Source organism: Diabrotica undecimpunctata, chromosome 4 (assembly GCF_040954645.1).
Source record: "Diabrotica undecimpunctata isolate CICGRU chromosome 4, icDiaUnde3, whole genome shotgun sequence".
Taxonomy (NCBI): Eukaryota; Metazoa; Arthropoda; class Insecta; order Coleoptera; family Chrysomelidae; genus Diabrotica; species Diabrotica undecimpunctata.
Window position 1 is genome coordinate 105,302,580 of NC_092806.1, and position 23,518 is coordinate 105,326,097.

The 23,518-nt window shown below is 33.9% G+C and overlaps 1 protein-coding gene across 1 annotated transcript in view; it reads right to left on the minus strand.

Moving 5' to 3' along the window:
• The window catches only part of LOC140439834 (protein O-mannosyl-transferase Tmtc3-like), a 636,225-nt gene that overhangs the window by 251,798 nt on the left and 360,909 nt on the right, over positions 1-23,518 (minus strand). Inside the window, exon 6 of the mRNA XM_072529987.1 lies at positions 820-1,245. Within this exon, the coding sequence (XP_072386088.1) occupies positions 820-1,245 (426 nt within the window). The remainder of the gene's footprint in view (positions 1-819; positions 1,246-23,518) is intronic.

Here is a 23,518-nt window from a genome sequence, read left to right on the forward strand (position 1 = left end):
CCCCCATGTTCTTTTCCTGAATCTTCTTTATAGGACACACTTCACGAAAGTACACCAACGCAGGTCTCACCACACTCTTGTATATATTTGCTTTCAGTCCTTACCCGATTTTTCGATCATAGGGTACTTCGCTCGTTCGCTTTCAGTAACACCAACCAGCCTGTTGCCACTGATACCTCTGTTGCAAAAAACAACGAGTAACAACTATCCTTGAAGGTAGTGCTCTTTTTAGTCCATCATATACCTTGCAGATAATTTGTTTTTCCTGTTGTGAGACGGGTCTATAACGTGGATGTCGTGTGCTTATACCACTGGTTATATCCATTTTTAGTCTACGAAAAACTAATGCAATATACGGCAATAATCGTCTAAATTTTACCTATTTTGTCTTACTACACAATAAAAACTAATTAACAAAATCAGTACAAAAACTAATAAAATAAAAAGTCGTGTAACACAAATTTAACAGCGGATACTATAATAACAACGATAATTTAAACACTACCTATATATTCGTAATAGTAAGGCAAGACTTGGATAATTACGAAATTCACAGAACGACAAAGACACGTACAAAGACATAACGATATAATGAATTTCTAATAAAATATTTAAATTCTAAAAAAAAGTAATGAAATATCGATGCCGCTTGAATTATGGAATTTCGTAATTTTCAGTATAACATTTTAATTTATTATAATTTTTATTTTGCCTATACGGAGCGAAAATTATCAAATTAAAAGATTATTTATTAGTAAATTATTTTGTCTTGTTAAACAATATTGTCTAAAAATAAAATTATACTATAAAAACACTTACCATAAGCAAGATGGTACTCTGAAGCTTATTTTCGGTGGTAAATGCCTTCACCAACAGAGCTGCCACGAATCCGTAAGCAGTAAGGGTGCCTAGATTTCGCATATCAAAAAATGTCTCAACTAAAGGGATAGTGCCCATAGTCCAATCGCAACACAAATCACAAGGAAACAGCAACAACCACAAATTTACACTAATTAAATAGTGATAAGTCAGCTGTCTAGTGGGCGTAACGGCCACCGAGGCAGGGTTGTCAAATCTGGTAAAAACCGGCAGTTGAGATCCCATAATTTGAAGTCTGGCGAGCAGCAGACAAAGCGTGGTCGAGGCAAGAACTGCAAGTCTCTTTGTGGCTTTTCCAGACCATGGGTAAGACGATTTCGAGATGATTGCGGTCTTCAGCATATATTTGAGCTCGGGGAGACGGATCTGAAACCGAAAGGGTCAATGTTTAATTTTAATAGGGTTGGAGGATTTAATTACAAAGTAAACACATTGAGATGAAGGGTTTCATTATAGGGAAAGTTTGATTGTTCGCTTGAAATTAGTCTTGGTGTTTAGTTTTTTAAGTAGAAAACAACAATATATTGATAGTATAAGTAATGTAATGATTAAGTGGTTAATAGCTATTGAAATTTTGGACAACATTAAATCATACTGGTACGCGACAATTATTTAATGTATAGCTAACTTGATGCGCATTTTATAATAATCTGCATCCATATATTTAAAAATGCAAAAATTATTTTAAAGGGTAAAAAGGCAAATCAATTCACAAAATTAAAAGCATTAAAAAAACTTATTTTTTTTTATTTTTATATTTTTATTTATGATATGTATATTTAAACGTAATTTTGATTCTGATGTATCATGATATATCATGCCATGTATCAAATTTTCGATAAACTTATGTCTTATATGTTTAATCAATTTAAAAATTATGTATAACATTTATTTGCCTTACAAGCACATTTGTGTGATAAACAAATACGGAGAAATTTCTAGAATTACCTATTAAAATGTTAGTATTGCCATTTCGTTTTAAGCGGCCCCTAGACGGTCAATATTTTTGCCAATATATTGCGCAATATTAAATATTGTGCAGTATATTGATCGTCTGTAGATCAAATTGAATGATTGCGCAATATAATGTGTCAATCAACCCGATTTTGACTTTTATTGTGCAAAATACTAACTATTACGGCGTCTGTGGGCAATAATGCACAATATTGGCTCAGTTGTGTTTGATCACTCTTATTGTGAACAAATAAAAAAGATGGCTGCAAAATGAAAATAGGAAGAAAGTTTATTTACTGTGGAATATCAACAGTAAAGATTATAGTAACGAAATTTAAAAAAAATTAACAGTAAGATCAATTGCTCCGAAAATATAGGGAATATTATCCATATAAGGCGATATAATACAACCAACATTATAATATTTTACGGAAATGCAGTTTCTCGTTGGCTTAATGTTACAAAAAGTGCTATACAGGAAGAGAATGATAACAAGGAAGAAGCCGAGAATAATATCAAAAATGTGGACAGTGATAGTTCAAAGACCAATTCAAAAATCAGTGTTAGTATATAAAGCAAATTTATATTGCATTATTTAAAAAATCGCAATAACCATCCCTGACGCTTTTGGCTATAGTGGGTGAATTTCTGGCATTGGTTATACAAAGTGATATTATTGTCCAGTTGTTATTCTCCAAGTTCCTTCAACAATATTTCCTGATTCAAAATCTTCTACATTCACAGAATAACCACAAATGTATGATTAAGGCTGGTCTCTTCTTAACCCTTTTGTTCATAGTGTCCTCATATGAGGACATAAAATTCTTCATTTTTTGTATTACTCGAACAACTGTGGTGACCGTTTATTCATGTTTTCCCCATACACAAGAAACTTTAATTTAAAACATATCGCCACCTATTTGTGGGTAGAAGCACTACAAAATGGATTTGAAAATGTGACGTAGAAACCATTGTGGAACTTTCCTCTGACATTGACAGAATATTAGTTGGTAACTTTAGTGTTTTGTTTTGATATGCTGTAACAGTCGTGATATAGGTAGTAAAGAAGTGTAAGGCTGTTTTAGCAGTTCAAGTACACTGCGATTTGAAATGGGCGTATCACTTACTTTTCTACACTGCTTACGCGAGACCATCTTTACTCAGTGCCGCCGGCCGACGGGTAGTTTAATGACAACAAATACATTATTCTCCATTCAAATTAGTTTTAACACGAACTAACTGACCGTACGTTCATGAGATTTGACGTCACGAAGGCGATAACGATGAAACTAAGCCCAATGATGAGTAACACGTTTCACTATTAGATTTCAGTATTTTTTAGCAATTTTCTTTAAAATTGGAACACGCTTTTCTCGACTATTACTGGACACAGAAAGGTGAAACAAAAATCAACGATTACAGAAAAAAAAACTCTTTCGAGTGATGGGCGTAAAAAGTTTGGTTATAATAGAACGTTAAACAGTATATTCCAATTTTTCAACAGAAGTTTCAAAAAAATAAAAAAAGTAAAACCATCAGTTTAAAGGCAATATAATTTCGAATAACGTGTCCAAATTTCGAGACATTTTGTCAGTAAATAACAGAGAAAACACTGTCCCTAGGTTTTGGTGCACCGATAAAACAGCCTTAAGCCCAGATAATTAGACTTGACTAAAGTTATGCTAGTTTAGTTGATTTTGTTGTCTGAAAAGTATTGTGCTCATATGAGGACAGTGTGAATAAGTGAACTAAATTAGAGGTAAGTTAGTTTTTGCGATGAATATTATAAAATAATTAATTTGCTGTTTTCTTCAAGTTAGTCAAGGGGGGTTAGGTGGAAGAGCAGTTGTGTGCCGCAGTTGCACAGTGGTACACAAACTGAATCTCGCCCTACTGATATTATATTTCATTGTAAAGAAAATTTAATCTGTTGTTAATAAAGACATTTATTATTATTATTATTATTAAGTACTAGTCCTTCAAAATGAGCAGGAGAAAGCCACTTACATATGAAGAAATGCTTCAAGAATTGGAACGAGGCTTGTCGGACGTTGAATGTTTATCAGATGACAGAGACGAATAATTGTGGGAAATGCAGAGCAATACAAGTAATTTTTATGACTACCGAACTAAACCATACAGAAATCAATTAGGGATTCTTTTGTAGAGCAACTGGATTAAAATATTAACGAAATTGATGACATTATAGTTGAAAAAGTCGCTAATGAACAAAATGAAGGAACTTATGCTGGTGGAAGTAGTTACCAAGAAGATGAATTTATAAGTTCAGTAATACCAAATGGTGACATCAAATGTCGTACAGGTATTATCTATGTTACACCTACTTTTCCTCATCATCAAGAGGAGGAGATTGAAGTTGTAGGATTGGAGAGCCCATCTACTTTTTTCTTCAAATACTTTACGGACGATTTATTTTCTCGTATGGTGGAATTTGCAAATTTATATGCTGTGCAGAATAATAACCTATTTTCACCTACAAATATAGTAGAAAGGAAATCGTTCGTTGGTGTTCATATTCTTATGGGAAATTTATACTACCCAAGGATTAAATGTTATTGGGAACCTAAGCTTGCTGTTCCGCTAGTTTGTGAAAGCATGCCAATAAACCGTTTTTATAAGTTGAGGCAAAACTTGCATTTTGTCAATAATGAAGAGGCGGAACAGAATACTAACGATCGCTTTTGGAAGGTAAGGCCTCTTTACAACACTATAAGAGCTCACCTACTTTCTCTTCCTTTGGAACCAAATCTTTCTATTGATGAGCAGATGATTCCTTTCAAAGGAAAGCTAAATGTAAAACAGTATGTCAAGAACAAACAAAAGCCGTGGGGAATAAAAGTTTTTCCAATCTGTGGAAGCAGCGGCTAGATGTTTTATTTTATATTGTATCAAGGTTCCAAAACAGAGTTTGATCATACTTTGCTAAAGACATTTGGACAGTCCGCTACTGTTGTTGCACAACTTAGCCGTAGACTAAACAATTCAAAAAATTTCAGGATTTATTTTGATAACTACTTTTCAAGCTACAATCTTTTTCAATACCTGAGAAATAAACAGATATATGCAATATGTACAGCACGGTTAAATCGCTTCAAAAATCCACCCTTCAGTAATGACAAAGAAATAAAAAAACGAGGCCGTGGATGTTACGAGCAAGTAGTTAGTGGGGATGGTGAAGTCATTATGACTAAGTGGTATGACAACAAATCAGTTGTCGTAGCATCCAATTATATGGGCTCTGGTACACCTTCCATGTGCGATCGGTGGGATTCAGGTGAGAAAAAATGTATTAAAGTTCAAAGACCTGAAGTAATCAAATATTACAACACATATATGGGCGGTGTTGATAAAGTTGATTTTATAATTACATTGTACAGTATTTCCATTCGATCTCGTAAATGGACATTGAAAATGTTTAGCCATGCTATTGATTTGGCGTGCTCAAATGTCTGGATTGAGTATACAAAATGCGACGTGTCTCTTGGTGTTCCCAAAAAACACATTTTAGATTTACTACATTTTAGGGCATACATGGCAGACACACTTATTTTGGCTAATCAAACTGTTACTAGGAAAAGAGCTCGTCCATCCAATGACTTTGAACAGCCAATTTCCAAAAGAACTATGGTGTAAGTTCGTCCAGTAAAGGAAGTTCGTCTCGATAATATAGGACATCTACCCAAAGTAACGGAAAAATTTTCCAGGTGCAAAAAGCCGGGATGTAAAGGAAAGTCAAAGTATACCTGCTGCAAATGTAACATTCATTTGTGCCTGGATAAACAGAAAAAATGTTTTTTTGATTATCACACAACATAATACTATTTGTAATTCACTGCAATAAATTTACTACAAATTTGAGTTTCTACCATTTTAGTTTCTCTTATTTACAATGTCCTCGTATGGGGACAACCCCTAACCCATTTAAGGGTAAACAAAAAATTTTAAAATTACATTTAAAAATCTTAAAAAAATAAACAAAAATGATACCAACATAATACATTTTTTGGAATACGAAATAAAAAGTCGTGAGCGAAAGGGTTAAATGATTGTGCATAGCAACATGACAAGACAATGGTTTGAGTTTTCTCAGGAGATAACGCAAGAGGTCGTTGAAATACATCGAACTTTGATACTAATATCCCAAATTCATTTTCCACAATGCGCCGGACACTAACTGAAATCCAAAGACAATTGAACCGGGTTTTCCAAATACATTAATGCAGTGATTAAAGACAATAGAAGAGATTTTAGAAAGAGGTTTTTGTTAGTTTTTAAGAATTATAGAAAAATATTATTTGTAAATAAGTTTTAGGAAATTTTATAATTATAGGTAAAAATTTGTTTGTTATCGAAATGAAAAAATGGGGAATTGTGACGAGTTTTGATTGGCGGAGATTGAAAAAGGTGGGATAGGTATGTAGGAATGAAAGTTTAGCTAGATTGACGAGAGAAAAAAGATAATCAGTTGGTTTTCCAAGTCTGTAAGACAAACAGTGATTGTTCTCTGGCGGTTCCCGAGAAGTAGCAAGCAGTAGTGTTGAATGTTAGTGAGTTTTTGTGGAGTTAGTGTATCTGACAGAAGCTGAAGCAGCAAAATATTGTAAGTCATATTTTTCTACTTATATTCCAAGAGTCACTGTTCAGGCCAACGAGAGATTCAGTTTATCGTAAAGAGAAGATATTCCAAGAGTCATTTTTCACTCGGGCCAACGAGAGATTCAGTTTATCGAGAGGTGAAAGGCTATCATAATTTGAATGATTTGTACTTTTGAAGGAGATCATTAAGGACGATATACTTGCAACAATCTGTTGTAAGATTGCTGATTACATAGGGAGCGGTTGAGAGGAGATAATATAGTCTACAAGGAATAAGGATTTGGACCACTCATCATCAGAGAGAGATATTTTTGTTTTCTGCAGTTTTTTTCTTTTATTGATAACACAATTTTTACACTTAATTTAGAAAGGATATAAATATTTTGATTAGGAGAGTTAGAATAGTTTGGGATTTTGAGATTTCAATTAATATTGTTTGTACCATTAATTTTGATTGTTCACGTACGTAGAACAAAATTTTGAGAATCATTATATGAGATTTGTTTATTGAAAACTTTTGAGTGTGAATTATTTCATTATTTTTATTTCAATATATAGTGTTAGATCATATGTGTTTTTTATTATTCCGGTACTCTTTGGACCTTACCTTTCACATGTAATAGCATAGATATAGAAGCACGAATTTAACCCTGAGATAAAAGAATTAAAAATTGTGATAGAGTCATAATCATATCATTTAAATAATTTTAATTAATCAAAAAATTAATTAGCTAATTATTGCTTGGCGCACCAAGACTTTGAATATCACAATAATATATAATATATATATATATATATATATATATATCATATATATCATATATATCATATATATCGTTTATACCATATATTAATATAGAAAAGAAAACTCGATGAATCCAATGAATCATTAGCACGTTAACACCTTGAACAACCTCTAACAGATCACGAAAAAATTGCTACTGCTTGAGCACTAGAACTTCAGAAAATGAAGCCACAACAAATTTTTGCGAAAAAAGCCATTAACGACATACGAAATGTTTAAAGGCCAAATGGGGGATTCTGTGCAAATTACTACTTTTAGTGGAACATCTACTGCGTATAGTAATGTGTAATCAACTCCTGTCTATTATGACAGAACAAAACCTTTACCTTGTGTGTTGTTCGCTTACTAAGCGAACAACACACAAGTAATATAAAAACACTTCAGAGTAATCTACTGTTTGTCACTATTTTTTCACTTATCAATAAAAATATACATATATTATAAAATAAACTATACATATAAAATAAATTTTGTTTTATGATTAAAACAATCTTATTAACCTTTATCGGTAACGAAATCTTATTGATAAACGCTGACTTGGTGAAATATCATCTCGTATCACTGTATCCCTTTTTAGAATTTCAGGTATAACCATTTCTAAAAGTTCATCAAAGAATGTAATATCTAGTCGCAGGAAGTTTTGAAGATCACCTGGTTCACTAATTTTTAAATCATTTAACAAATTTTTATGGGTGTTGTTATTTTTTTAACCATTCCTTCATCCACCTGCGTTTATTTTTCTTTATATTTTTTGAAGCTGCAATGAATGCAATAGCCACACAGCTCGTTGTCTTTCTATCCTGCATGTTGATAGTACCAGTTTCAGCTGGGAACTAATTTATTGTGCAATAATAATGTATCGTGTAGGTTGACCTACTAATATTATTGTACAACATACTGTACAATATATTGACGTTAATATTGAGTCTAGGAGTCACTTTAAGCAGTTTGGTAAGTATAAACAATAAGCAAACAAGAAGATTTGAAGCAGATTTGTTTTGATGTCCAAAGGAGGCACATGTTAAGAGACCAATGCGTCTTTTAAGTATTGTATAGTATTGATAACTTGTATTAGCGGTGTTTATATTTTTTTCTTTTTATTTGATCGTCAAAATATAGAAATACTATAGTTCTAGAGTTCTACCGTGGGAACGTATCTAGAAGCTGCACGGTCTACATTGTTAGATCGTTGTTACCTTTCCTGCTTCACTGTTTCCTTGGTTTGAAACGTTGACCAGAAAATATTGGCTTTTCGACTTTAGGGCTGTATATACCTTTTATTAAAAGCACTAGTCACTATACTTTGTCTGGGATTGCGATAGTGGTCTTGAATTTCGACATAAATTTAAAGGACATTTTACGACAGTGTTTTCTAGTTATATTAAAAGTATATGTATATTACACTCGCGATCATAAAATCCAGGTCACCTTGAAAATTTCAAGTTTCTGGAATATTTTTGCCTCTGGTGTAGTAATAACCTTTTTTGAGGCTAAAGTATTTTTTATTTGTCATCAATGTTTGTTTTGAAAGAAGAAAAAAACGGTTTTTTATTGTTTTTATTGAAAAAGCAGAAAATAAACCAAATTGTTGATAAAACAGGCATACGAAAAATATGGAAAATAAAAAACGTGGTAAAATGTCAGTGAAATTTCAATGACTAATATCGTGCATTGTCTCCACTTGCTCTAATGACCTCTTGCAGACAACGGGGCATACTCTCAATATTTCTCCGGATTACATGTTGTGGTATGTTATTCCACTCTCTCACTAACAGATCCTTAAGCTCCTGTGCGTTGTTAGGAGGAGATGTTAGGGGTTGAATACGTTTTTTCAAATCGTCCCAGATATGTTCGATGGGATTCAGGTCCGGAGACCTAGCTGGCTAGGGTAACCTCGTAATTCCAACCTCATCCAAGTATTGCATACTGATTGTGGCAAGGTGCGTTCGCGCTTTGTTCTGCATAAAAACGACGTTTTCTCCAAGCTTTGCCATGGTATGCATAACATGTTCTTCCAGAATCTCCGTAATGTCCCTTCGTGCAGTTAAGGACCCATTTTCGATGAAGGGTAATTCTGTGAGGAAGTCAGAAGATACACCTCCCCAAACCATGACCGAGCCTCCACCAAATGGCATTCTTGGAGCAATGCAAGCTTGTGACAATCATTCACCGGTTCTCCTCCAAACTCTTACACGTCCATCGGATCCAGTTAGGCAGAAACGGGATTCATCTGGAAATAACTCTTTGCTCCAATCATTAATTCCCCAATGCGCGTATTGTCGAGCAAAAGCTAGTCGTGCAACTCGATGCGCCAGGCGAAGTGGCGGTCCTGTAGCCATTATCCGAGAACATAGTCCAAAAGAACGAAATCTTCTCCCGACTGTTGCAACGCTAACATTGCGATTTCGTACTTCCTGTAGACGATTTCGATGCATAATCGCAGTTGAAGTCCGGTTTCGTAAAGCCTGAAACACAAGAAAAGGGTCATCTCGTACCGTGGTCATTCTTCTTCGTCCAGAGCCAGGTCGTCTGGATAGCAAACCCTTCTCCTGAAAGCGTTGAAGCACTAGTTGAACCATAGAAAGGCTTACGCCAACAGTTCTTGCGACTTGCCTTTGAGTGTGACCGTCTTTCACAAGCGCAACAATTTGTGCCGTTTCAACAACAGTCAAGGGTATTTTTGGCAAAAAATAAACAATAATAGACACCAATAATGGCACTAATAAACATTAATGGTGGCAATAATAAACGTTTGCTCGTTGCGTTTGAACGGAAAGTCGAAGCACAAATGAGACATTTAAAACAAGCGGCAGTTACAGGAACCGTGCATTTTGGGAAGTGTGCACTTTTCCGCGAAATCGGCACTATTGAAATTCTTTGTTGCAAAGGAAACCGCTAAGCCGACAACAATTCTCAAAAACATGCATTAGTTTGTATTTGTGTTATTATTATTTACGATAAAGCTCGTTACAAATGAAATATCGGTGATTTTCAAGGTGACCCGGATTTTATGATTGCGAGTGTATTTCCAATGTAATTTATGAAACAAAAGCTTTTTTGGAATAAAAATTGTGGTCCATATCACTCTTAATCATACTTTTCTTGAAATATCGCCTATTTTTATCTGATCTCGTGACCGAAATTTATTTAAATACTAGTTTGTTGTTGTCTGTATCCATTTTTAACCGTAATTAATAAAAACAGTTCTTTTAAGTTTATTATTTTTTTATAATCTTACTTTATTGACTAATTTTTTATATTACATAGCTAGGCATGTTAATTTAATAGTTTGGTTTATGTAAGATATTTATATAGCCTAACAAAAATATGTCAAAAAACTTATGGAGATGTGTACATCAACTTCGCGATTTTCTTTCATTGACTGGTCACTGTGGAGTTTTAATAACTATAGCCTAACCTTTAAAAACTATAGCATAAAATTTTAGTTTTGAGATTTGGCAACAAATGTGAGGCATTTGAAACTTTCACACAACAAACGATCTAAACCATTTAAAACTTTTTTTTTTTTTTCAATTACACTAGAACGATTTTCACAAGAACAAAACTTCTGCAATAAATTACACCCAAAACTTGTGATCCTTTGTAATGTAAAACATTAAATTCTGCGTTTTTTATTTATATTTCAAAGGTCTCATATTAGTTACCACAACTTAACATTGAAATTTCATGTCATGGGTGTTAAAGATTGATCTCTAAAAAGGAAATTTTACTACAAATGGTCAAAGAAAGTGATCAATTTTATTTATATTAATCTCACAAGAATCGTAAAAAATGGCAAAAATCGCGCCACGTTAATTTATTTAACACCTTTATAAAAACTGAGTTTATTTTTGACAAAATACAAAAGCTGCATACGAAAGCTGCACTCTTTGCCTTTAAAACGCATCTTTATTTTTGTCCATAGGACATGTGGATCAAAAGATATCGAATTTTTACCGTCGAGCTAATATAAATTTTATTAAACATTGATTTCGCGCAAGTAATTGACATGCAAAATCGACGGTTGCTTCAAGCGTTGTTTCTAGTAGAATGGTTTATTTTACACAAAAAAAAAGCTTATAAACATTTTTGTTTAAAACTCAGCTACATTTTTTTATTTGAAACATTTTTTTCTACGGTGTACAGATTCTTGGTAAATCGATTTTTTTGTGTTTTAACCTCTCAGCGAGGGTGGTTTTAGGGGGAAAGCCATGGGGTAAAAGTGTAAACTTTTCTCAAAATTAATATTCTTTGCATAATTTAGCTTGTTCGTATGATTTTTTAGAGGTCAACTCTCTGACGACTGGACTATTTTTGAAAATTTATCAAAGACATTTGATACTGTTTCACATAAAATATTGCTAAATAAACTCAAAAGTATGGTATTAGAGCGCTTGCATATAATATACTACAAAGTTATATTCTAAACAGGCATCAAAATGTTCATATAGATGGAGAAATTAGTAAGGGAGGAATTATATCCTATGGAGTCCCACAAGGAACAGTCTTAAACTTAGAACCAATTCTCTTCAATATCTACATCAATTATCCATTCATACTGGTTGGATATAATAAGTGGTACGGTTTTTTTTCATATTGTAGATCTCACACAAGTAAATAGTTGGATTCTTTATTAAAAAGTAAACAAAGAAAATGGAAACAAATCTACGATGCTGGTAAATTTTAGAATTGAGTTAGATGACTGACTGTGTAGAGCAGTTATGCAAAATGTATCAAGCAAGCGAGGAAGCTCATCTACAATCTCTTTTAAACAGGATATAAAATTGAAGAAAAAGAGAGGGTCAACAGGTTATATCTCTTTAAAAGATATTTGTACAGATGCTGTAGGACACTGGCCAATCTACACTATCAATCGAACCCGATGCAAAAAGCCAAACTGTAAAAAATGAACCTACATTATTAAATGTGACAAATGTGGTTTTCACTTATGTTTTAATAAAGACTCATATTGTTTCTTTGACTTCCATCAATAAAAATATTGTATTATACAGGTACTTAAGTATTTTATTTCCTATATACAATTTTGCCAAATGCACTTTGTCCTAAATTTGATACATTACCAAAAATATTATAAAATTTAAAAATAAAAAACTACATTTTTTTAATTATTTTTTTAGGATTTTTTTATAGACTAGTTATACATATGATTTTTTTCAATGTAAAATAAAAAAAATTAAGCTTTGTAGGGTTATATAAATTTATGTCGGAATTCATGTTTATGAATCACATTTAAGCAATATTCAAAAGCTTAAAAAACATAATTTTTTGTTTATTTAGAAAAAAAAATCGAATTTAATCTTATTCTTCTTTTTATTTCAGCCATCTGATATTAGGACGATTACTTTTTGATTAAAGTAAAATTGAAATAGCTCATCAATATAAAAGAATGAAAATGAAACAAATAAACATATAAAGTGCTAGCCAAAAGTCCCTTCCCCCCTAGTATTTTTTAAACGGCTATACTTAATATACATAGTAACATTTAAAGGGTGGAAATAAACGAACGTAGGTTTCTCAACTAGTCATATGATGACGTAATAGTGATAGATGACATTAAAACGCCACTGTAACCGTTCCAAACTATTGAACATACCTATTCAACCATACAAATTTTGTTTGGGTTTAAACTGATTTGGATGAATACATTATTCTCCTCCTTAACCTCTGGTTAATTATTGTTACGAACATGCTCTCGGCATGGCCCAGGTAACGATTGCATTGCATCTCTAATACCCTTCTCGAAGCTTCGCGGTGTATCGAGTGCAAGAGAGAATAACCGGTCACGTAGGCGAATTAGAGGTGGGACTACGTCAGAATATTCTCGAACATAATACTTTTGGTATATATAGGTAACAATGTTAGAAGTAGAGTTTAGTCGTTAAGATACTACCGAACTGTAAAGTTATAAATAAATATATGTATATAAATTCGAACCGCTCGTTTTATTTAATCTCGCTACAATTGATGTTACGGTGTGAGTAGAAGAAAATATAAATTCAACAGTGACTTTTGAAAAAAAAAGTATTATTCGTCGGGAACATCCACGTAGTGATCTTTATATAAGAGAACATTTAAAAAGTACGTGTGTGCCTGACCAAAGATGCTGCTAGTAGAACTTTCAGTAAAACAGTTGCGTAAGCAGCTAGAACAACGCGATGAAGACTGCAGTGGGTCCAAGAAGATACTCCAAGAACGACTGCAGACTGTTCTCAACAAGAATGGAGAAGACCCAGAGACATTCCAGTTTCAATCAACAGAAGAAGCAGTTTTAACGAAAATAATTGATGGAAAATTTGAGAATGTCTCGCAAATGATAGAAGAATCTTCTAAAAAAAATGATGATAAATTCGAAAATGTGTCTAAAAGATTCGACGAGAAATTTTGAAAATGTCTCGCAAAAAATTGAAGAATCTTCTAAAAAAACTGATGATAAATTCGAGACTGTTTCCAAAAGATTCAATGAAACGTCTCAAATTATTAAAGAAGTAGCTAGACAAAACGACGAGACTTCACAAATAATTAAAGATATATGTATTCAAAACAATGAGAAATTTGAAGAAATTTCTAAAACATTTGATAAAGTACAAATAAGAAGTAGAATCCAACGAGCAAGTGAGAGTTTGCAAGAATTTGAAGCAGATATTGCTCGTATAGCGCTGTTGGCATATCCAGAGGTACCAGACAAAATTTTGGAAGATATTGCTGTAGATGCCTTCGTCAATGGGTTAAGAGACAGTGAACTACAGAAAGCTTTACGACTAGCAAGACCGAAAGTTTTAGATGAAGCGCTCGCTATTGCCTTGGAACATGAAACAGCTAGTCAAGTTTCACGGAGCTATCGAGTACGAATCTCTCATGAGAACGACGTACAAAACGATAAACGTCTGGAGGGAATCGTACGTAAAGTAGTTCGTAACATGATGCCGAAGAGACGTGAACCCAGATGTTGGAATGGTAACGACGTGGGTCACATTCGTCGTAAATTGCATGAAAATAATTCAACTGTCAGAAAACTAGAACAAATCGAACACTGGGCTGGAAAAAGACATTCACATGCTGAGGCTCAGTCAAGACGGCCATAGTTACGTTTTTCCAAAACGTTTTTAAATTGATTGGTGTCAATAAGACCAGAACGACACCCCTGCATCCTCAATCAGATGGAATGGTCGAGATAATGAACCGAACAAAGGGTAAACACCTGTCTAAAGTATCAGAACATCAAAGAGATTGGGACCAGCACATTCATTTATTCCTAATGGCCTACCGCTCGGCCGTAAATGAAACTACAGGCCAGACTCCAACCTGCCTGATGTTAGGTCGTGAAGTTCGTTTGCCCTGCGACCTAGAGTTTGGCTGCAGACATTCCGAAGAACATGTTGCAAGCGAAGATTATGTCGACCGCCTGAAGTTAAGAATGAACAACATTCATGAACTTGCCCGACAACACATCCAGATAGCCAGTGACAGAATGAAAGATCAATATGATTCTCAATGCAAGAGTGAAAGCTACGAAGTAGGTGATCTTGTGTGGCTTTATAATCCACAACGTCGTCGAAGCTTGTCTCCCAAACTGCAAAGACAATGGGAAGGTCCGTATGAAATTAAAAAGAAAATAAATGACGTAATATACCGAATTAAGAAGTTACCGAAAGGTAAACCAAAAGTAGTTCACATAAATCGTCTTGCACCATATGCTGGCTCAAATGAAACAGAAGAAGCACGAACCCTTCAACATGAGATCAAAGATGACCGGCGACCAAGCTTTAATGCATTTATGTCAAATTACGCAGAGAGAAAGAGTGCTGGATTCGGCGTGACCACAGAAGTTCAGCAGGATCTTTTTAGTGTTCCGCATAACGTCTCTCTAGCCCACTGTGTTGCCCAAGATCTTGAGATGACTAAAGGAATCTCATCCGTATTTTATAAGAAATTCGGTCGTTTGGACGAGTTAAAAAACCAGCAGCCTAAAGTTGGAAGAGTACTGAGATTAGAAGATGGTTCTCGATCTTTGCTGTATATGGTGACCAGGAAGTCGTATACAGACAGGGCAAGCTACGAGGATATATGGCGTGCTCTAACTAATTTGAAGAAAATTGTGTGCAATTACGACATCAAGAATTTGGCCTTACCCAAGATAGGCCATGCACTAGATAATCTGGACTGGATCATTGTCAGAAGCATGCTTGAAGTAATCTTCCGAAAAACCGGCGTACGAATTACTGTGTGTTGCATTAACCCGATGAGATGGTATCCTTTAAAGTCAGTAGACTGTTATTTCTTTCTAAAGGGTTCATGCAGAGCTGGAGAGTCCTGTAGATTCCGCCATCCTGTGCCTACATATAGAGTTGCTGATCGGGACGATCAGAAGAGGGGAGCAGTGTTACGAACATGCTCTCGGCATGGCCCAGGTAATGGTTGCATTGCATCTCTAATACCCTTCTCGAAGCTTCGCGGTGTATCGAGTGCGAGAGAGAATAACCGGTCACGTAGGCGAATTAGAGGTGGGACTATGTCAGAATATTCTCGAACATAATACTTTTGGTATATATATAGGTAACAATGTTAGAAGTAGAGTTTAGTCGTTAAGATACTACCGAACTGTAAAGTTATAAATAAATATATGTATATAAATTCGAACCGCTCGTTTTATTTAATCTCGCTACATTATCAAAAACATTAACGTTTTTTAATTCGCTAGTTGTTTTTACATTGCGAAGTTTATTAAGTGAGTAATTAGAAGTTTAAAATGCAGAATTGTATGTACTGTAGCCGACAAAGTAGCACCTGTTTTAACAGTTTTGGTGAATGTAGAAACAATATCCATGCAGAGGAACGTCTTTTTAATGAGAAGTACCACAATCAACCTATATCGAGCACTAAACAAGTAAAATTGTTTATATAAATAAAAAAGAAGAAGAATATTTCAATTAATATTGCTTTTTGTAGCTATTAGTACAAAACTAACGAATATACACGTTATGTTTAAAGGATTAAACAGCTAAATAAATGAAAATTTTAATCCTTTCTAAAAAAACTTGTGTGCTCTTAATGAATTGTTTTATTAAAATTACTGCCACATTTGAGACAAGAGAGTTTCAAATAATTTTAAAATTATTGTTGTATCTTGAGTATCAGCTCTACGATACAAACTGTGTTATCAATAATTTTCAAACACAGTGTAAGTATTTATTGTAACATTTGTACTTTATTTGTATAGGTAAAACATACCGACCGGCTATGTTATCTAATATGTAGAGGCACTCGCCCGTCGTTAAATCGTTACAAATTCAGATGTTGCAAATAGGCCAAGCGGACATCTAAACCTATCAATCATAAAGTTCCACTAAACTACACAACCAACTAGAGCAGAGAAAGTGATCGTTTACATTCGAATCGTATCCGTTGGAGACCATTGTATATAAACGAAAATCCTGTTCAAGATCTACAGCAACTAAACAATTATTTATGCATGAGAGGTGTATCATCGATCGAAAATGCCACTTTACCGATCAGTCGTTTGCAAAATATATCAATCGGAGTTAGAACGAGCTTCCATTTTATTTAAATGAGGTTTTCACAAATTCCATTTGATTAATGTACACTTTACAGAATTGCTCAATTAAAATAAAACAATTTTCGATTAAAAATTCGTCTTTTTGCTTCTTTGTTATCAACATGTTAAGGTATCATGATGTCATAATCTCATGAGTTGATTTTCTCGATGTTCCCTATTGCTCTATATGCTTTTTCTGATAGCGGAACACTTAGTAAGCCTTGTGAAGGATCAGTACCCAGCTCTTTTATTTTCTCTACTCACCTCACGTACGTACACTGTACGGTAAGCTTCTTGAGGTTACATCTTATTAGTCCTTATTAAGGCATTAGTTCAAGATAACTTATGTTACTTGCTCTTATTTGTTCTGTTACTTGTGTTCTTAGTACTGTCCTGATATTTAGGTTGTCTTCGTATTAACTCATCTGTTCTTCGAGACACCCAGGGAATTCTAAGCATTCGCCTTCAACATGTCGAACGGATCTAGAGCCTTGTTACTCTCTCTTTAAGAGTTCTAATTTCAGCAGTATATAGACAAATAGGGAAACCAAACCTTGGCACCAACCTAAATGCAAAATGGGAACAGGCCACAGAAATTAAGGCGAGAATAGAACGAGCTAGAGCAGCATTTAACCATATGAAAAAGCTCCTCATAAGCAAGGGTTTGTCTCTTCCCCTAAAACTGCGGCTAGTTAAATTCTACATTTTTCCGATCTTACTATACGGTATGGAGGCTGGACGCCGACAGTGACGCTCACGAGAAAACTAGAAGCATTCGAAATGTGGGTGTACCGACGCATTCTTCGTATATCCTGGACCGAATATGCCAAAAACATAGAGGTACTCCAAAGAATCGGAAAGGAGAAAAAAATCGTGAGCACAATCAAACAAAGAAAGCTTGAATATCTAGGCCACATATTGAGACACGATAAGTACCGTCTACTGCAATTGATTGTCCAGGGAAAAGTAGACAGTAAGCGAGGGCCAGGCAGGAGAAGACACTCGTGGCTCCAAAATTTGCGGCAGTGGTTCGGACTCACATCGGTCGAACTATTCAGAAGCGCCGCAAACAAGATCAGAATTGCCATGTTGATAGCCAACGTTCGCAACGGACATGGCACTTGAAGAATAAGGGAAACCAAGCTTCTTATGACCCTGATTTTGGCGTCAACTGTTATTTCATTATTTCCTAGATTTTTGTTAATTTAGCCATATTCTTTTTGCAATTGAAAGAGTCAATGCAAAAATTCTCAAGTCACTTTTTTTACGGAATTGGGTTAGTACAACCACCTATAAAGTGGCGTTTTTTATAAGCTTTCAGATGGTACTTTGAAAGTTGCAGAAATCTGTAACTAAGTCACTTATTTTACATTTCCTGTGATAGGAGTCCCCCTTGTTTTCAATGAAAAAAGTACCTAAGTCCCTAACTTCACAAAAATATGCAGTACAAATTGGTAGTCCTTAGTCCACGGTATTATAAGGATATGTAACGTGTGTATATTACGTCTCTGCGAATCCTAGGTGTATATGTTATTAAAAAATAAACATGGCAGGTAAGCAAAGTGGAATAGATATCTTGTGTTAATGCAGGTACTACTGATCGTTTTTACAATAGATATAAGATTTATTTTGTAGTTATGCATCATTAATTACATTCCAGTCTCGCATTTTATAACTATTATGTTAGTTCAGATGATGGTGAATGCAGTGGCATTATGCAGTGAATATAAACCGAAGAGCAAACGCGAAATAGTTCTAAACCGATGACCCTGCTTCAAGCACAAGCAAACCAGAGAATCAATAAAACTTTAAAGAAGGGTAAAACCTCAAGTTCCTGTGTTACGATGGGATATGTTCCACAAAATATGGACATTCCTGGATCCTCCACACAAAGCAATATACATACTATTACCTTAAACATGGTGTATGAAGTCAATGAATCTTAGCACTCTTATGTAAAGAAGAGCAAGAAGAGACAAACTCAAAAGGATGCATGGAAAATAACCATTACAAGCAAGGTGTTGTTTTCTCTAAAGCACCAAAGAACACCAATAAAAAAATGTCGTTGTAAATGCTCATTAAAATTAAACTAGGAACAACAAAACTAAATTTCAAGACCTATCATACCTTATCATCTTCTACACAACAAAATTTATATCTTGAAGGTTATGTACGTTCTACGGATGTCAAACGGAACAGATTAAAAAAATCTATGGATCCACGACATAGGTGTCGAAGCTTTGTATATAAATTAAGATGAAAAATTGATAACACCATGTCAGTCGGCGTTTTTAGCAGTACACGGAATAAAGGGCTATAAAAACTGCACCAAAAGAGTAAAAAAAAAACGATACAGATCCTAATGATTCTAGAGGTACATTTATAAAAGAACTGCCGGCTCTAGAGTCTCACGATCACAACAGATCTGATAATAAACTTCGCAAGTATTTGGGTTCCCATTTATCTGTTGCTAAACTTCACCGAAACTTCTTAAAAAAGAATTAAGATAAAAAACTGTCATATGTGATGTTTCGAAGAATTTTTACAGAAGAATTCAACATATCCTTTAGATTCCCAAGAAAAGATATCTGTAAAGAATGCACTGTTTCTGACACGTTTACAACAAGCTGAAGTGACCTATGATGAGAAATAGACACAAACCCTTAAGAAGGAACCAAACGAGGTTATTACTTACCTGTAGGACTATATTACACAAAATAAGAAGCCAAAATACCGTTATTTGAAACTTTTTGCGACAACTGCTTCAGCCAGAATAAAAATAGATATTTGTTTGTCTTTTTCAATCAGCTTTGTTTCAATAATATTTTGAAACTATAAAAATCTGGTATAAAATACCCGGTCACAGTATGATGCCAGTCGATCGAGATTTGACCGTGATTAAAAAACAAAGATTAAAGTACGACAAAGTTGACAACCCTCAACTTTATATTAATCTGATAAAAGACTGCAGAAAGAAAAACCCATTTGATGTCGTATTTGTACAGGATTCGATGAGGTTTAATGAATGTCTGAAAGAAACCGATCATAGCATAAAAGTAAAATAATATAAATTATATTTAGACACCCACATAAAAAAACTGTGCCGGGACTTTCGAAAGCTAGACGCATAAAATTTTCGCGTAATGAGCAAAAACAGCTCAATACAACCCATTCTGGGTCAATGTAACCAATCAAACTTTACAAAGTGGGTCAATATGTATATGCGAATGATGAGTACCTACAAATTAAACAATTGAAATTTGACAACACATTATATCATTGGACCCTGAATTCTTTGCTCGAACCATGTCTGAAAATGGGAGTACAATCCAACAAAAAAACCTTGTGAGTGAAGGGTTTCATCAGGTAAAGGAGGCTGCGCGGTTTAAGAATAGCCTTCTTGTCTATCATATTCTAATCTCTGCTGCAAGCATTCTTTGTAATTCATACAATGATTATAGTTTTTTTATCTTGAGTTTTATTCAAACATTTTGTATGTTCTTACGGCGTTACATAAGAAGTATTATTATTTCAGTATAAACGCTAATTTTCTCTTTGATATATCTTTAATTTTCGATAAAATAACAAGTTGCAACACAATAAGTGCCTAAATTACAGTGCCTAAGTATTTAATTTAATTTTAGAAAATAACAAAGCTTTATTTTCTGTTAATTCATATAAATCCAAGAAATTGTACAAGAAGAATAAATCGCAACACACATTTCGACCACAAAATTTTCAGTACTATTTCATAATCAAAAATAAACTTTTAAACCTTAATATCTCACAATTACCTATTTGTTACTAAGGCACTTTTTGTATTGACCCCTTTAATTGATGATACCCGGTTTATTTCTCGAGTGTACCCTCTAAAATTATTTAAAAAGTATCATAGGTAAACAGATAATTCAACAACGGTAATATTGTTTATGTTTGTTAGATGATGATAATAATTGTTGTCTGTCTAATATGATCTTTATGCGGGGGAATTGTATAGAATATTAATTGGAAATCGAATTCAGGATTCAGGCTAAATCTGTGCTTTCTAAATGAATCTCTATGCAAGCAGACGACAAAATGCACTAACATGGGGATTTATTTGTATCCACGTCGCGAAAATTTGTCTAGATAGAAATCACTTCGTGAAAACGATTTCCTAATACTCCATACTAGAGTAAAATGCCAGATACTTGTGTTCAGAGTGGCAGAAGTAAGTAGCAGCCATAAAACGTCGCAAACTAGAATACCTGGGCCATATAATGCGCAATGAACAACGATATGACCTACTTTGGACCATACTTCAAGGTAAAGTGCATGGGAAAAGGGGTCCAGGACGAAGAAGAATATCCTGGCTGCATAACCTGCGAAAATGGTTTAACCTAACCACTACCGGACTTTTCAGGGCAGCAGTTAACAAAGTTAGAATAGCCATGTTAGTGTCCAACATCCATAACGGATAGGCACCATAAGAAGAGAAGAGTAAAATAGTAAAAATAAAATAGACGGTTTAGGTTTGATTTCGTTACAGCGTACCACCATTCGCTAATATGCATATTTCAGCCTCTTGGATTCTTCCGAGCGAACTTATGGCAAGCAATTTGTCATCTGCTTGCTTTCCAACGATTAGAAAGCACAGATTTAGGCTGAATCCTGAATTCGATTTACGATTTATATTTTCATTAGTAGATGTCGCTGTAGCGTCTGTTTGTAAATATTTTTCAAATATTTATAGTCGGAGAAGGTTTTATTTCGTTAGAGTTTTAGAGCTTGTTTCTAAATCTAATGATTTTTCTTACCCTTGCCTCATTATAAATATAGCGTCGGTGCATGAGCTTCCCGACCTAAAGCTTTGTTGTTTCTTTCCTAGTATTATATACTCTAGTAAAGAAATAATAAAATGAGTCACACACGTGATATCTTAAGATATTCTATAATTTAGCTGTCTCTATTAATTTAACCAAGAACCATGTTACTAGCAGAGTATTTATTTTTTATTTAGCGTACAGCACATTAAGAACACATAATTAAAAGCAATATTTTTATAAAAAACGTTAAAGAGAGTATTACAAACGAACATCTAATGTATCAATATAATCTAAAAAAATTTCGGCCGCACTCAGGAATCAGAGTTCCGTCTTCTTAGTTTTTCTTGCTGTTCTGTCAATATATTACTCTCCTTATCTCTTCATTTCGTTTGTTTGAATTATTTCTTGTTTCTGTTCAGGTTCTAATAAAATTATCTCGTCTCTATTGGCCTACATTTTTTGTTAATATTTTATCTCTTTTTTCTGCCGTTGATTTTATTTTCTTTCTTACGTAGTTATATGTTAATCTCAGATTATCAGGTTCTGTGCCCCTGTTGCATCAGTAAATATGCTCTGTTTTTCTTTTTGTTATATCTGACATTTTTCGTTAAAAGAGTCATTCGTTTTTGTTCTTCTTTGTTTACCTTCCGTGCCTAGTACATCTTCAGCTGCTTCTTTCATTTTGTTTCTGTACTCTTTTCAAACTTTATTTCATTTATGATTTTATGTTTTAGTCTGTTTTCTAGTTTGATATTTATATGTTGTTCATATTCTCTATTTTTGTTTGCATTTTTGAAGCCTGATACATTGTATCGTTCATATTATCAAACCTATTTCCTTTTTTAAATGTTAAATGTAAAAATTCTGGCCCTTTTCCTACTGTCGATCCAGTAGTGCAATAATAGTGAATTTGGTCATCACAAGAATGTGATGACTTATTAAAACCATCTTCTATTACTCCTTTGGAGGCATCAAAAATTTTTGAACTATCCACGGAATCTTTTTTTAACCTATTCTAAGGTTTTTCTTTGTATCTTGATCACGAATTGGTTCATTGATTTTTTATTTGTATCTTGATCAGGAAGAGCCATCGAAGATAAAGTTTCTTCTTAAGTTTTGGAAATGTTGATTACGCTGGAATCTACTGAATTTAAAGAAACTCGCTTCATTCCAGATATAAGGTTATGATGGTGTTTCGGTTGTTGATGGATTCGCTGTAAGAACTGAAAGAACATTTGTATGTGGGCAATTGTTAGCTACATGTCCAAATTGTTGCCATAAAAAAAGAATATCTTATCGGTGAACAAAAACATGTAGTATGCATTATTTTTAAAAGGAATAGCTAATAAGGTTTGGATCACGTAGTTATCATTCGGTGGGATTATGTAGACTTTCCTTCGAAAGGTAAGAATATGGTTTTGTCCGTTTTTGAAAAAAATAATATTATAAATTTTATGAAATAACTCTATAAGTCTAATATTCCACAAAATAATAATTTTCATTAAATAGATTAAACAATCGTACGCAACTGATAAGGAAAAATTTCAAATTTTTTGACAGTTTAGCGTGTGGCAAAATTGTTTTAAAGGGTTGCCGCTTTTTTAGAGTAAGAATTTTGTTTATGTTTTGATTTCTTATACAATTTGATCATAATATATTATACCATGCGGTCCATATGTATGGAATAAGTTCATTTTTTGGCGTTATTATGTACTATCTGAAAAAAACCTGAAACAGGTCGATTTTTATTTTTAAATTGACAATTTACAGTATAAAAATATTATCCCCTTCCAGCACCGCCTTTGCATTATACCCCCTTTGCACCCCCTCGAAAATTTTAAATAACAAATGGGGTCGTGTGACACCTTATTAGAAAGGAATTTT